The 14,132-nt window shown below is 63.4% G+C and overlaps 1 protein-coding gene across 1 annotated transcript; it reads right to left on the minus strand.

Moving 5' to 3' along the window:
• Window positions 1–1,646: 1,646 nt before the first annotated feature.
• On the minus strand, window positions 1,647–6,379 carry MRGBP (MRG domain binding protein). The gene is made up of 5 exons (XM_080813844.1): window positions 6,177–6,379; window positions 5,447–5,568; window positions 3,458–3,539; window positions 3,056–3,130; window positions 1,647–2,629 (listed from the first exon to the last, which is right to left on the minus strand). Exons 1-5 carry the CDS (start codon window positions 6,322–6,324, stop codon window positions 2,448–2,450), a joined length of 609 nt encoding a protein of 202 aa, XP_080669970.1. The 5' UTR covers window positions 6,325–6,379; the 3' UTR covers window positions 1,647–2,447.
• Window positions 6,380–14,132: the final 7,753 nt, after the last annotated feature.

Here is a 14,132-nt window from a genome sequence, read left to right on the forward strand (position 1 = left end):
CAGGTGGCCAGGGCAGGGTGCTGGGGTAGCGAGCAGCCATCGCACATCTGGTGAGGCCAGCTCCTGGCCTCTTTCAGAAACGTCCTACTTATGTGAGGGCGACACATGAGACCCCCACGTCACAGACAGGGTCCCTAGGCCGGGAGAGGTTCAGTGCCCCAGATGCCTGTGAATTTGACCTGAACTGGCCGCCGGGCAGGAAAGCTTGGATGGTGAGAGCTGGGCAGGGCCTCGGGCACCTGTGCAGGCCAAGCCAGGGATGCTTGGACTGGCCTCACCCCTGCCGAGGACTGCAGCCCCCACAGGCACAAGGGAATGGGGACTGGGCCCCCCCAAAATGCCTGAGCCAGGGGGTGGTGGGGACACCTGCTCTTTATGATGGGCTCAGTACGCCCCTCGCCCCTCCTCTCTTAGGCGTGCAGCAGACGTTAACTCACCGAACGAGGCACTAGGCTTCTCCAGCAAGTTTGAAGGGCCCTGAAGATACGGTTTCAGATGGGGATTTGCCAGCAAGCCTGGTGGGAAGAGCCCCAATCTTTGCCGGAACCACTTGCGACTGCAGAGCTGTTTGCCCCATTCCCTGGAAGTTCTCCCCAGGGACTGGGCTTCTGGCAGGCGTTGCGACTCCCGCCACAGGACTTGGCCCAGAGCAGGCCTCGTGGGAAGGTTGCAGGGCACTGAGCTTGCTAGGATGCAGACCTCTGCTCCCCCTTCCCCCTTGGACACACGTAGGGCATGTTCCCTGCTCTGTGGCAAGCACAGGGACAGTCCTGTCTGGGCATCTGGGGGCGAGTGCGGGGTCCGCTGTGCTGGGACAGTAGCAGGCCGCACGGGACTCTCAGACCTCGGGAGAAGCGCCAGTGGCAGGCCCTCGTGGGGAAGTGGCAGTCTGGGACTCCGTCCTGGTTCCTGCTCAGGGAGATCACGCACGGGAGGCCCGCCCAAGCTCCACAGGAGGAGGTCAACCCGCGCCAAGCCTCTGCTCCTGGTTCCAGCACAGCGTGGGCAGCTGGGCTGGGCACCGGGGTGCTCGGGTTCAGGAGCCCGGACACAGCTGGTCTTTCTGCGCAGGGTGGACCGGGCCCTGCTGCGGAGAAGGGGCGCCAGCAATGTGTTCAAGGCCACGTGTGTGACGGCGGGCTGGCTACAGGCCAGTCTCCGACCACGCTGGGCCACTCGCTGAGCGTGAGGTTCCTGCCCTCGCCCGGTGGGCTGGGCTCCTGCTCCAAGTTGCTGGCGGAGGCTCTGGGTGGATGGGAGTGCAGCTGCCGGGTACCTTGTCCGGGTGAGGAGCCCGGGACCAGGAGCGAGGCCGTCCTCTTCTCACTCTGCCTGGACGGCTGGACCCTCCTCCGTGGAGAACAGATTCAGCCCAGAGTCCCACGTGGCCTGCGAATGATGCCCCAGACATGCCAGCCCCACCCGCAGCCGGCTCTGCCTTGTTTGCCGTCCTGGCATTTCGTATTTGAAGGACCCGCCACACTAACAAAGTTTCCTCTCTGGCCCTGTTTCTGGGTGGTGAACACATTGTATCGAGTGAACACTAGGAGGTCTGAGAGTGTAGTCTGCGTTGTAACCCTTGGGAAAAGAAAGGCTTCCTCCTGTTAGAAAAGAAATTCTGGCGCCAAAATCACGAGACCGCCGCTGTTCTTTCGTGCTTTAATGGTTGGCGCTCAAACGAAAGCACCTCGGCGGCCCGGCCGCAGCACCGCCCTCCACACACTCATCCGGCCTGTTCCCAAGGTCCCGGAGATAAAAAAATAGCCCGTACAAACTCTGTTCCCGGCATGTAAAACCGAGTGGAGTGTCTCAGTACTCACTACCGAGCACAAAGCATCTTAGGAAAAATACAACACAGGTTTAACTTCTGCAGTATTTTTTTCATATAAAACACTAGTAAAATAGGCTTCTTAAAAATTAAATAGTGAAATACCACCAAATTATATACATCGTTACAGTACAAGTGAGTGAGGCGAAGTCTCCAGTCCTCGGTTTTCTGGGTGCAGGCGCTGGGGGGCAGGGCGGCCCGAGTCTCCTCCTCCCCAGGGGGCAGCCTGGTTAGGAAGAGCGGCTGACAGATGGACACACGGACAGACAGGGAGAGCTGCGTCGTCCAGCAAGACCAGTGCTCCCCAAAGACAGAGCAGGCACCCCGCTCATCACTCCAGCTGTCCTGCTCATGCCCCGCACTCTGCTCCGTCGAGTCCGGACCACAGCCCGGCCGGGGGCCAGCACAGCTGGGGCTCACCCGCTGGTGCGGGGGAGACAGGCCCAGACCCCCGGCTCTCCACAACCGAGCCAGCTCTGGTCTCTCGGGGCCCCCCGGAGCCCCAGGTGGTCACAGTGGGCCCCGCGGGAGCCCCAGGTGCCTGAGGGCAGGCGGCGGGCTGGCGGTGTCCGGCCGGGTGACAGCAGTGCCCCGGCCCCCCGCCGTGGCTGAGCCACGACTACGTTCGGCGCCGCTTGGCAGCGCTGGGGCTGGAGGGGTTGCTGTTCGCCGTCAGGACTTTGTCGGTGACCCGGCTGCGCTTCCGCTTGTCCGCCCCTTCCTTGGACCCCAAGTCCGAAGGGTTCTTGTCTTTGCTGGACTTTTCTGTTGCTTTCCCCAAGCTTCCTGAAGACGAAAAAACTGGGAGACAAAATCATTTGGCTGAAAACAGAATATCCAGAGTTTTATTTCATCTCCTCACCGGATTCTAGAAACCTGCACCTACACAAGGCACTCTGGGCTGGGGCTGCCACGGGGCCTGCAGAGAGCTGGGTCCCTGAGGACGCGCCCCCTCGCAGCCTTAGGCCGCAGGACCCTGCCCGCCTGCCGCTGACCCTGCCCCGTGGAACTCGGCCTGTGCCCGCCGCCTGGCAGCTGGTGCTGGACCTGAGGTCTCCGGGGCCTGCTCGCAGTGCGGGCTGCCCACGCCGCCACCCGAGGCTCCCACCCAAGCGGATGGAGGAGTGGACGGGACAACTCTGGCCACAAGCGGCCTGGACACCCAGGCTGGGGATGGGGGCGTTGCTCGCGCGGCCTAGGGGAGGGTCTGAGGTGCCCCCCACTCACCATCGTCAGCCCCGTTGTGGGGGTCCACATCTTCCTTCATTTCCTCCTTCATTTCTTCTTCAATGACCACTTTTCCTGTGGGGCGACAGCTGACGTTTACCAAAACGGTGGGAGACGTGGCCCTGCCCAATGCTGCGGATGGCTCAGGCCGGGGACGGCTGTGTGTGTGGTTCTCAGCTGCCGCCAGGCCGCTTTTAAAGAGAGCCGACTGTTCTTGAACAAGCTCCCTCCAGTCCCCGAGGCTCCCCGGACCACCCCTTCCCCAGTCCACCTGGGCCAAGAATCACCACGCCAGCGACCCTCACCTCCTCCCTGAGGCTGGCGACCTTCACCCTGACATCACCACCCTCGCCGCATCCTGCCTCCTAACCCCGGGCCGGACCCCACCCGGCGGAGCCTCACCTTCTCGGACTTCATGAATGATTTCTTCGGGAAGGACAAAGTTCCTCTCTGGGTTTGGGAATGGAAGAATCTCAGATTCGTGCTGATGGCAAAAACGGCGATTTTTGTTACAGAAACAAACAAAAAATCCCCATGATTTTAGCAAGTCACCAAAACCGTGTGAGAGCCAGCTTCGGAGCACCTGACGGACACGGAGTCTCGGGGCTGCGGAACGACCGTCTGCTCGGGGTCCGCCGAGAGCTGGGCTTTCCTAACAGACCCGCAGAAGGCAAAGCGACAGCGACAGCCGCCAGCCAGCAGGGGGCACTCCTGCCCCCCCAATCCCGCCGAGGGCAGGAGGCAGTGGCCATCAGAGGGCAGTGACCGCGCTGAGGAAAGGCCGAAGGCCGGGGCACCTCTGGTCTGTCTGCGGAGCAGGGGCCCACAGGCACGGAAGGTGCGCGAGGGGCAGGCCTCTGCCCGGGAAACCAGGCGAAGCAAAGAGTCGTCAGGGACGCGGCGCTTACGGGAGGTCCACTTGCCCTACAGGCCCCAGGAGCCTAGCCACAGGCTAAAAGGGACAGAGACCCTGGAGACACAGGACCCCCAGCTGAAGGGAAAGGGGAGCCGGCAGGGAGGACTGGGGCTGTGAACGGGCAGACGCGCTCCTCTCTGCAGGCTGGGGCTGTACTGCAGCCGGCTGCTAGCCCGCACCCAGCCCGCACCCAGCCCGCACCCAGCCCGCACCCATGGCCATCAGCATCTGCTGGAGCTTCGGCAGCCCCACGGCTCCCGGGCCTGTGGGTCCCCCTGCAGCGGGGGTCACGGACCTATACGGCCAAGGTCCCGCCTGACCCCAGCGGCAGCCCCGGGGAAGCCCAGGGGTCTGAGCAGGGGACAGCCTGGATGTCTTGCCTAATCCTGAACAAGGGACAGGCAGGAAGAAGCTCAGAAGAACGGGAGAAGGGCCGCCTGTCCGGGACGGAAGTCCCCGAGTGCTGCCCTGCGGCTCGCCAAGGTCGTGTGGACCTGGTGCTGGGTGTCCATGTCTGTCTCCCGGGCTGCAGCGGGGGCTCCCCCAGGACAGGAACCCTGCCACCCTCACGTCTGTATCTGGCTTCTGGCTCCCACTGGCCTAGAATCAGGGCCCGGGAAGTCTGGGGACCAGGTGGCCCCGTGACGGGATGGGTGTGGGGGCAAGGCCCCCCGGGGAGCAGCTCCTTCAGCATGACAGCTGGGCCTTGCGGCCTTGCTCCCAGGACGCCTCCTGCGGGCTGAGCATTCAGTCCCCATAGCACAGCTGCCATCTTTGTCCCCTCTCTAGGACAGACAAGGAGATGCAAATGACCTGCCCACAGCCCCCAGGGAGCAAGGGCAACACTGGGTCTGGACAGTCCCCTCCTCGGCGGGGACGGCTGGTGCGGCTGGAGTCAGTCAGGAGGCAGAGCCTTACCTCCCCCTGCACAGATTCCTAGCCCTGTGCGTGCCTGTAACTCCCACCCCCACACCACTCTCCAGGGGCCCTGGCCTCCTCTCCGCTCCTTGACCATCATCTCCCGCTGCAACAGGGCCTGGACTGCTGCCACTCCTGGGCTGGGAACATCCCTGTTCCTCTGAGCCTTCCCAGTCGCCTAGTGAAGCTGCCTGCCTTCCGATGAAACCAGCGGGGGGTCCTTTGAGGAGGGGACCCTTCCTGCCTCGTTCTCACAGAAGCCACCAGATTCACCTGACTCGAACTCAGATCCCATCACCTTCCTGCCTAGAGCACTGTGGGGCCTCCTGCCTCCTCCCACAGGCCTCAGCTCCCTGGTCATCTCCCTGCAAAGACTGTCACCGGCCACCCCACGTGACAGAGGTTCTGCACCGGAAGCCAGCCACCGTCACCAGAGTGGGGTTTTAGTGAAACTACTTGAGCTCCCCGGTTTAATTCCTGCCGCCCCCTGGGCTGTGCACAGGACAGAGGGCCCGCGGAGGAGGAGCTGTGTCTGGGGGAGGGGGGGTCTGGCTCACCAGCGCCTGCATGTCATACATGGTGCTCAGATGGTCCCAGATGACCTTGGACGGGACCTGCCGACCAATGTTCTGACTGAACTTGTCCCGAATACAGATCATGTGGAAGTGTCGATTCACACCTGTGCGAAAAGGAGTAAGCCTGTGAGAGGGGGCTTGGCTAGCACATCAGGGGAGGAGAGAGATGGGAGGCAGGGGTCAGCAGCAAAAAGATAAAGACAGGGGCAGGAGAGTGGGTGTAGCAGATGCAAAGAGAGGGTCCAGGAAGGGGCAGGGGTGGAAGAGTACAGGCAGGTGTGGGGCTGGTGATGGGGTGGGAGGGGTGGGTGCAGGAGGGGACGGAGGAAGACTACTGGGGGGTGGAGGGACGCAGAAGGGAAAGAACGCGGGTACAGGAGGGTGGGAGAGCGCAGGAGGGCACAGGAGGGGACAGAGTGGGGGGGGTACAGCAGGGGCGCAGGAGGGGGCAGGGTCGGCAGAGGTAGGGAGCTAGGCTAATGAGGGGACAGAGGGAGGGTACAGGAGGGGACAGAGGGAGGGTACAGCAGGGGCGCAGCAGGGGGCAGGGTCGGCGGGGAGGGGTGGGTGGGCGCAGGGGTCGCCGGACGCAGAGGGAGGAGGCGGTGCAGGTGGGTGGGCGGGCGTGAGCGGCCCCGCCCCGCGCCCCCGGCCGTTGCCCGGTCTGCCCCGCCCCCACGCGGGTCCGCGGCCTCCGCGGCGCTCCGCTCACCGACGGGCTTGTGGCCCAGCATGGCGTGGAAGAGGCACACCTCCACCTCGGGGCTCCACACCACCGTCTCCTCGGCTGGGCTGGTGGCCGCCTCCCCCGGACCCTTGTCCCCCGGCGCGCCGCCGCCGCCCACCTCGGCCTCCCCCATGGCCCGGCCGCCCAGCGACGAGCCCCCAGCGGGAGCGGGCGCGGCCACGGCCTCCGCGCAGGCGCACTTGCCGGGCGAGCGCGCGCTCGGCGGGTTTGCTCTCGGGCTCGTGCGCGGCGCCAGCGCAGGCGCAGCTGAGGGGCGGCCCCCGCGGCGCCCCCTGGCGGCCGGGCTCCGCGGCGCAGCGCGGCGGGCGCGGGCGGACTGCGGAAGCGCTCTGGCGGGAGGTGGTGGCGCCGGCGGCGCGGGGCCCGGGGCGGCCCCTCCGAGCCGTGCGCTCCAGGGGCGGGACGGCAGCCGCACTTCGCCGACTGAGGCGCTTAGGGGGAAGAGCCGGCAACTGACCACGCCCGCCGGCCTGGGCTCCCCGCGGCCTCCACGACCCCGGCCGGCCCTCGGCGCGACACGCCGCACAGGTCCGCGGCGGGGGCGGGGCCTGCTCCGGGGCGGGGCCTGCTCCGGGGCGGGGCCAAGGCGGCCGGCCGGGAGGAAGTCCCGCGAGGAATCAGGCATTACCCAATCAGGGCCGCCGGCTCCGCCCCGTCCCGCCCCAGCCACGCCCACCGGTGTTGGGGCCCCGGGGCGGGCGCTCGCGTGCGTCGCGTCCCGCCGGGCGCGGACTCCGGTCCGGCGAGGTGCCCAGCGTCTCCAGGCCTTCGTCTCCTCCTGCGTGCGGTGGGGCCCGTAACGGCGCGTTCCCCGGGGGTCCTGCCGAAGGTCGGGCGCCCCGCCCGCTGGCCGCTCGGGTGCTCGCCCAGGCTCCCCCCCGCCCCGCGCCGAGCGCTGCCCCCGGCCGGTGCGGGCTCGGGTCAGCCCCGCTCCCTCGGACGGCCCGGGAATCAGAGCGGCTCAGCGGGCTGGGGCCCGAGTCCTCGCTGCCAAGGGGGCTGCTGGCGACTCGCGCCCCCTGCGTGACACCGGGGAGATGTGGCCCTCCTGTCCCGGGGTCCGGAGAGCGCCCAGGGGTGGTGACCTTGGACCTGAGAGCTGAGGCCTGGGACACGGGCTGAGGGGCGCAAGGAGAGGCCTGTGTGGTCCTGGTGCCAGAAGGCGGCTTGCAGGGGGAGCCCAGCTAGGGGTCTGGTGGGGACCAGAGCAGGCCAGGCCTGGCAGGCTGGGGAGGGAGCTGGGTCATGGGTGGTGGCTTCTGGAGATCAGTTCCTCGCTCGGTGTTTGACCATCAGACTGTGTTGAGGTTTCTCACCCGGACCCCCACGCAGGAGGATCCCACTTGGTGCCTCATGGACCCACACTGCGCCAGTGCTCTGCAGTGCCCACGCTGCCTATTTGTCGTCCAAACCGTCGGTGACTTTTGTTTGGCATCTGCCATCCCCGCCAGCTTGTCACTCAGATCCAGGGGCCAGGGCTGATCTGGCCCACAGCGGGAGGACCGCGACCACTTGTTCACGGACCCAGTAACCAACTGACCAACTCTCTGTCTTGATCCCTGAGGCTGAATGATCCCCCGTCCCCCCACGGCCACCTGTGTCGTCCACATCTTCCAAAGATGCAGTAGGCCTCCCAGGTGTCCTCATCCCAGCAACGGGGGCTTGGACCCCATGTGGGAAGCACCCAGGCCCTGGAAAGGGATCTCTCCCATGACCAACAAGCACACAAGCCGTCTGGTCTGTTCATCAGTCTTGTAGGAGTCTGGGTGCTGTAAATCATTCCCGAGACATGCTCTGGGTTCTGCCCAAGCGGAGGTTCTTGCCTGGGAAGCTGATGTCACCTCTGGAAGGTAGTGACCGTTGCTTATCAAAGGGCACCTGTCCTCCACTCCTAAGGGGACGTCTGGTTCTTGGTTGTGAGAGCTGGGTTCCCAGGAAGGAGAATGTGGAAGGCTTTGGTCAGACACGCCCTCGTGTGTCCACCTTCCTTTGGGCACTCTGTCCTCGCCTCTGAGTCTCTGGGGTGGAAAGGGAATCCGACCCCAGCCTGGCTGGCACTGCTCTGTGGACCACTCCTCTGTGGCACGGAGTGGAGCTCACCGCTGGACACCAGAGGAGTACGCTGATGCAGAAAGCACAGCCTTCAGAGTTGGGAGGGCCGCTGTGCTGGTTCACGTCCACTTGCTCGAACACGGGCCTCCTCGGACCTCGTGCTGACATCTGGACGTCAAGGGCAACAGTATTATCCCCGTTCCTGGGCTGAGGGGCCTCAGAGGCGGGAGGTGCCCGAGGCACCCAGGGCTGCCCGCTAGGGTGGCAGGAGTGTCCCATCCGGTGCTAGCTGTGACCTGCAGCCCACACATCTCGCCGCTAGGGGACGTCTCCCACCCACTGTTTGGCTCAGACCAGCCCGCTCCACTCAGACACCTGCAGTCGGGAACCAAGTGGATTCCTCACCCAGGGCATATGAGGAATCACCGGGATGATCCGTGTGTCCTGCCCACCGGGCACGGCTGCGCCACGTCATCTGCGGTGCTAGGCCTGGCCCAGGGGCAGCGGGGAGCCGTGGGATGCCAGGCTCCCGGCTGGTCACTGCAGATCAGTTAGGTGGCGTGTTGCCTTCTTTGCGGGGTTGCCAGATTTAACACATAAAAATAAAGGATAACGCTCAGTTAAATTTGAATTTCAGATAAAAAATGAGTAATTTGGCAGTATCGGTATGGCTCAAATGCTGTGCAAGATATGCTTATATCCAAAACTACTCTTTGTCTATTTAAAGTACAAATTTAACTGGGTGTTCTGTGTTGTATCTGCTGATCCTACTCCTTTTGCCTTAATTACGGTCTGGTCAGCAGCTTGCTTTGTCTTGCAGTAGAGAGACTGCCGGGCCCGAAGTGTCCCCTCTGCCTGTCACTGAAGTGAGCCACGTGAATGAGGGACGGGGAGGTCCTGTCCCTGCTGGCGCTCATGAGGGTTTGAAGGGGGAGTGAGCGACTCGGGCTGTGATGGCCGAGGGCAGACCCCAGGCCCTGGCTTTCCAGGTGCTGATTTCGTGGGTGCAGAGGGCCCCCAGGTAGGAACACAAGACAATCAATTTCATCACCTCCCGCCTTGATGGGGAAGTCCTTTGTGCACATGTGTGATGAAAAGCCCTGCTGGCGTGGAGTGGGGTGCGTGTGTGCACTTCCCGCCCCTGGGCTCTGGGGCAAACCACACCGAGGGGGGCTAAGTTCTGGTAGGCTGGGTTTCAGCAAAGGCAGCCCCTCGCCAGAAGCTTGCATCGCACGGGACGAGTCAGAAATGCAGATGTTCCCACACGGACACGCACACGCACGCGGCTCTGCTGAGTCAGGGTCTGGGGGGCCGGCGCTCTGGGGGAAGCAGCCCTCCGGGGGCTTCATGTGAGGCGCACAGAGGGGGCTTCGCCCAGCAGCCTCTCTTGCAGGCTTCAAGTGGCCTCGAGGCAGGGGTGGGGGTGGGGGTGGGGGTGGAGGGCGGGCGAGGCTGAGCTGCCTGGGATCATCTTTTCCATTTCCAGTTTCCTGGGGAAGCTGAGCCTCCTGTCTGCTGCGTGTCAGGGGACACGTGGCCTCCCAAGCCCTTGGTCATCAGAGCCAGGCCCTGCATACACCTGTGAGCACAGTGGCCTCACCTATGACCGTAGGGGCCCAGCCGTCAGCAAGTACCCTGGTTATTTTTTGCTGGGGGCTATTACTCTCCCTTCTGCGGGCGGGGAAACTGAGGCACACGAACGTCGGGCAAGTGCTCTCCCACACCAGCTGGGGAGCCAGGCTTTGACCGTGGAGGGCCAACCCTGTACCGTCTCACCATCTCTGAGAAGGGGGGTCCCCAGGGGACTGCACTCATTTTATCCCCCCTGAGGGGACTGACGACCTGCCCCTCCTCCTTCTTGTCCCACGGCCCCAAGGGAGCCTGTGGGCCAGTTTGTGGGATCGCCCTTATCCAGGACAGTGTGGATGCTGAGGGCCATGGAGAGTGTGGGCGGGGATGCAGGGAAGGGAGCCCCGGCACAGGCCCGGTTGTCTGTTCTCAGCTCCTGGGCTGGACAGGTCCCAGCCCTGCGGCACAGGAACAGACCGTTGATCTAGAGCTATGGATGTTGGCTTTGAAAACCTCCTGCCCCCAAGATGATTCAGAGCCAACTCTAGCCCTACTCCTGCTCCATGGAGCCCCGACCCCCTCTATTTGTTTAACATGAAGGCCTTTGCCGGCCATCTGGTGCCAAGTGTCGTGCAGCATTTCTGACTGTTGCCCTCGCCTCCTTGGATCTCCAGGAGCCCTGGGACGACTCCCACCTCCAGAACCCTGAGGGCTGGGATGTGACCACAGTAAAATGCCCTGGCGCCATGCCTGGGCTGCTGGTCATTTCGGCTTCACATCCATTTCAAGGGTACAGACGAGGGACCAGGTTTATTGCTCAAAGACGGAATCTTTCCCCATTCATTCACCTTCCACAGGCCAGCTCTGCTTCCCTGTGTACCTACAACAGAAGGAAATGCTTCGTGGGGTCAACGTGGAGAATGCCTAATGTTCTCTTTGTACCAGCGAACTATTCTCTTTCATAGGCAAGAAAAGTCACCCTGGGAGCACACCCCCGTGTCCCGCGCTTCCCGTCCCCTCGCCAGGCTCTGAGGTCTCTGGGTTTTGGTGCAGCTTCCGTCCCCTGTGAGGAGGTAGAGGCCAGGTGGGAGGGCGGTCAGCTGGAGCCCTGGGTGAGACGGACCACAGCGGGGACATGAACCTAGCGGCACTGGGGCAGAAGCACCCACCCGCTGGGCCTGTCTCAGACTCCGGAGATCGGGAGAAAAAGTGTGAGTTTTCAGAGAGAAACAGTGGCACGGCCGCAAGAGAACTCAGAGCCAGGATGAAGGCCAGCTCAGGCGGGCAGAGGTCCCAAGGACGACCATGCTGGGCTCAGACCCCCGCCAGCTTGCGTCCTGGTCTGGTGTGAAGACGCCGTGCCACGGGCCCAGGGCCACAGCTCACCAGACGCCCAAGCCTGGCAGCGAAGGGAATGCGGGAGCCGGTGCAGCTGGCGTCCGGTTCTGTGGTTCAGTGGAAGGGGACAGAGTTTCCTCCCCCAGGGCCCAAACACAGCACTTCACGCCTCATCATAACATCAAGTGCTGACAACCAGCGTGGCCGGTTACACCCACAGAGGGCGGCGTCCTGCGGGGCACAGGGTGGGCACCGGTCGGGCGGAGGTCACAGCCCCCACGCTGACCTGTGTCGAGTCATGCAGGTGTCCCCAGAAGTTGAGGAGCCCTGCTGCGGCCGGCCGGGGGAGTGCGGGGAGACCCGCCCCAGGCAGGGCGTCCTTCAGAGAGAGCGAGCCCTGAGAGACCAGGAGGAAGAGCCTGCGCCGGTGGAAACTTCCCGCCTAACCAACGGCCGTTCAGCATGATACGTACAAACGCCCTATCCCACGCCCCACCTGGGGCCGGAGCCCCGAGGTCAGGGTGCTGTCTCTGCCCAGGCTGTGTCCTCCCCAGGCGCAGAGCTGGGGTGGAGGTTCCCTCCCATGCCTTTGAGAGGCCTCTGATCTCATCACGGGGCTCCGTCCCCACAATCTGACCACCTCCCAGAGACCCTGTGAGCTAAGACCATCACCCTGGGCATTAGGTTCTCAACAGAGGGGCTTCTCGGGGACACAGGCACTCAGGCCATAGCACCCGGATGGATTAGGAGGAAGCCTGAGACAGCGTCCCCGGGGAGGGGGGCGTGGGCCTGGTCTGCGCCAATGGGAGAAGGGGGCGCGGGGTCCGGATGGAGCCTGGTGCGCGGCCAGAAGACTGTCACCGCGCTGCCTTTCCCCACCCACTCAGCTTTTACTTTTACTAAAATAATGCAAATACACAAAGAAAATAATCTCAAATGATCCAGAAAAAGTATTCCCAGAGAGAGGGATTGGAAGGCAAATCGGGGGAGCCCGGAGACTGGGGCCGCATGGGGCCTGGCACAAGCCCAGCAACTGCTTAGCTTCAAATTAGTCTAAAATAAAACTTTAAAGAAATATGTAAGGGTTGGAAAGGAAAACAGACACATGAAAGAGACCTACGCCCACGGCAGCTTTTTACAAACAGCTTTTGTGTGATTGCATATGTGATTCCCAAATCCTGGCTTTCTCGGTACCCCGGAGCGAGAATTTCTGGTTGAGCGAATCCCCAACCTGCTGCTTACGGTGAAATCCCCTTCCTGGCCCTTGGAATCCCCAGTGTTGATAGACAGAGGCGGCGGTCAGTGCGCGTGGGCACGTGTGCATGCACACTCTTTCTTAGCAACTGGGGGTCTCTGCTTGGACCACACAGAGTCAGAGATGGGGTGTGGAGGCCCTGTGGGGAGTCATGCAGTCCGGGTCCCTGGGGACTTAGGCAGAGCAACGTTCCAGCTCTGGTCGTTGGAAACACACGCACAGATGGCCCGCTGCCCCCTTGGTTTTAGACACAAAGGGAAGCACCCCCTTGCTCCGTTGTGGGGGCAACCGAGGCCCCCCTCATGGCTTCCGGCTGGAGCAGCGATGACCGTGCGAGTTCGGGGCTCTGGTCCCTCCTGGGGCCACCACGGTCCTGGCAACGACTGCGGTCTGTCCCGGACGGAGTATTCGCGGAGAGCTGCCCCAAACGGCTGTGCCTCATCCTCCTGGTCGGGCGTGACGGCGGGGACTCTGGTCCGCCCCCGGGCGCTCAGCTCCCACCGGCATCTGGTGTACACTGCTGGGGCAGCTCCTGCCGGGATGGGCCTGGGGGTCCGCGGAGGTGACAACCCAGGAGGGCCCTGTAGGGAAGGTGTTGGCCGTAAGTCCTCTCCATGGCAGTTGCTGGTCTGACAGTGTGCAGGGTGCACACCGGGCTCCTGCCTTGTCGCGGCTGGAGGGCGCCTCCCTCATGCCCCTTCTTGGAGATGCATGGGGTGGCGTCAGCAGAAGGGACCCCGGCCGGCTTAGGGGGTGAAGAATGACCAAGTGCCCTGGGCTTGCAGAGCTGACGGGAAACGGGGGGTGCCCTGGGGCAGTGAGTTCCCCGCTCTCAGACTTTGTTCCTCTAGTCCCGGTGCTCATGCCTATTAGCTCCTAGCGGGGTGGGTCGTATCGGGAAGAAGGCCTTTTCTTTCTTTTTTTTTTTTTTTTCTCTCTCTCTCTTTTTTAAAGATTTTATTTATTTGTTTGACACAGAGAGACAGAGCGAGAGAGGGAACACAAGCAGGGGGAGCGGGAGAGGGAGAAGCAGACTTCCAGCTGAGCAGGGAGCCCGATGCGGGGCCCAATCCCAGGACCCTGGGATCATGACCTGAGCCGAAGGCAGAGCCTTAACGACTGAGCCCCCCAGGCGCCCCAAGAAGGCCTATTCTTAAGGACAGTTGAGGTGTTGGGAGAGAGGCCGGGAGGTCTCACTGCGTGCAGGTGACTCCAGGTCATGTGAGAACCTGTGTCCCTGCTGCCTCAGTCGGGTTTGAAGGGCAGGGGGCAGGCCCTACAGTCCTTATGTGGAGCAGGTCTCTCGGGCTCAGAGCCCTCCCACCTGGGCTCCCTGCCCTGGAGCTCTGTGCACTGGGTCCCCGGGCCCTGCGCTCGGTCCCCACACAGGGCACCCGCCTGGGCCTGGGCCGAGTGCCCCTGGCCGGCTCATCTCTGAGGCGGGTGAGTCAGGCTAGGTCCCAGTGGCCAGCTCACGCTCATGCTGGGTTTAACTGGAAGTGCTGGCCCTTCCCAAGATGAACTCCCGCCTTGGGATGACCGCAAGTAGGGCTCAGAGCCAAGCACCCCTTCCGGGGCAGATGGTGGCCGAAGCTGAGAGCTGGGCTCCGGGCTGGGTGGAGCTGAACAGCGGCTGATTAAGCCCAAAGCCGGGGATGTCAGTCGGGGCCTGGGCCGCCTCAGCCTGGAGAGCTGCCCTCAGCGCC

Source organism: Martes martes (assembly GCF_963455335.1).
Source record: "Martes martes genome assembly, chromosome: 9".
Classification (NCBI taxonomy): Eukaryota; Metazoa; Chordata; class Mammalia; order Carnivora; family Mustelidae; genus Martes; species Martes martes.

Bases quoted from the DNA above. Each gene is read 5' to 3' on its own strand.
- MRGBP (XM_080813844.1), bottom strand. From the start codon at position 6,324: ATGGGGGAGGCCGAGGTGGGCGGCGGCGGCGCGCCGGGGGACAAGGGT. The intron at 5,569-6,176 runs GTGAGCGGAGCG...CTTTTCGCACAG, and splicing joins GCTGGGCCACAAGCCCGTCG to GTGTGAATCGACACTTCCAC. The intron at 3,540-5,446 runs GTGAGCCAGACC...TTTTGCCATCAG, and splicing joins TGTATGACATGCAGGCGCTG to CACGAATCTGAGATTCTTCC.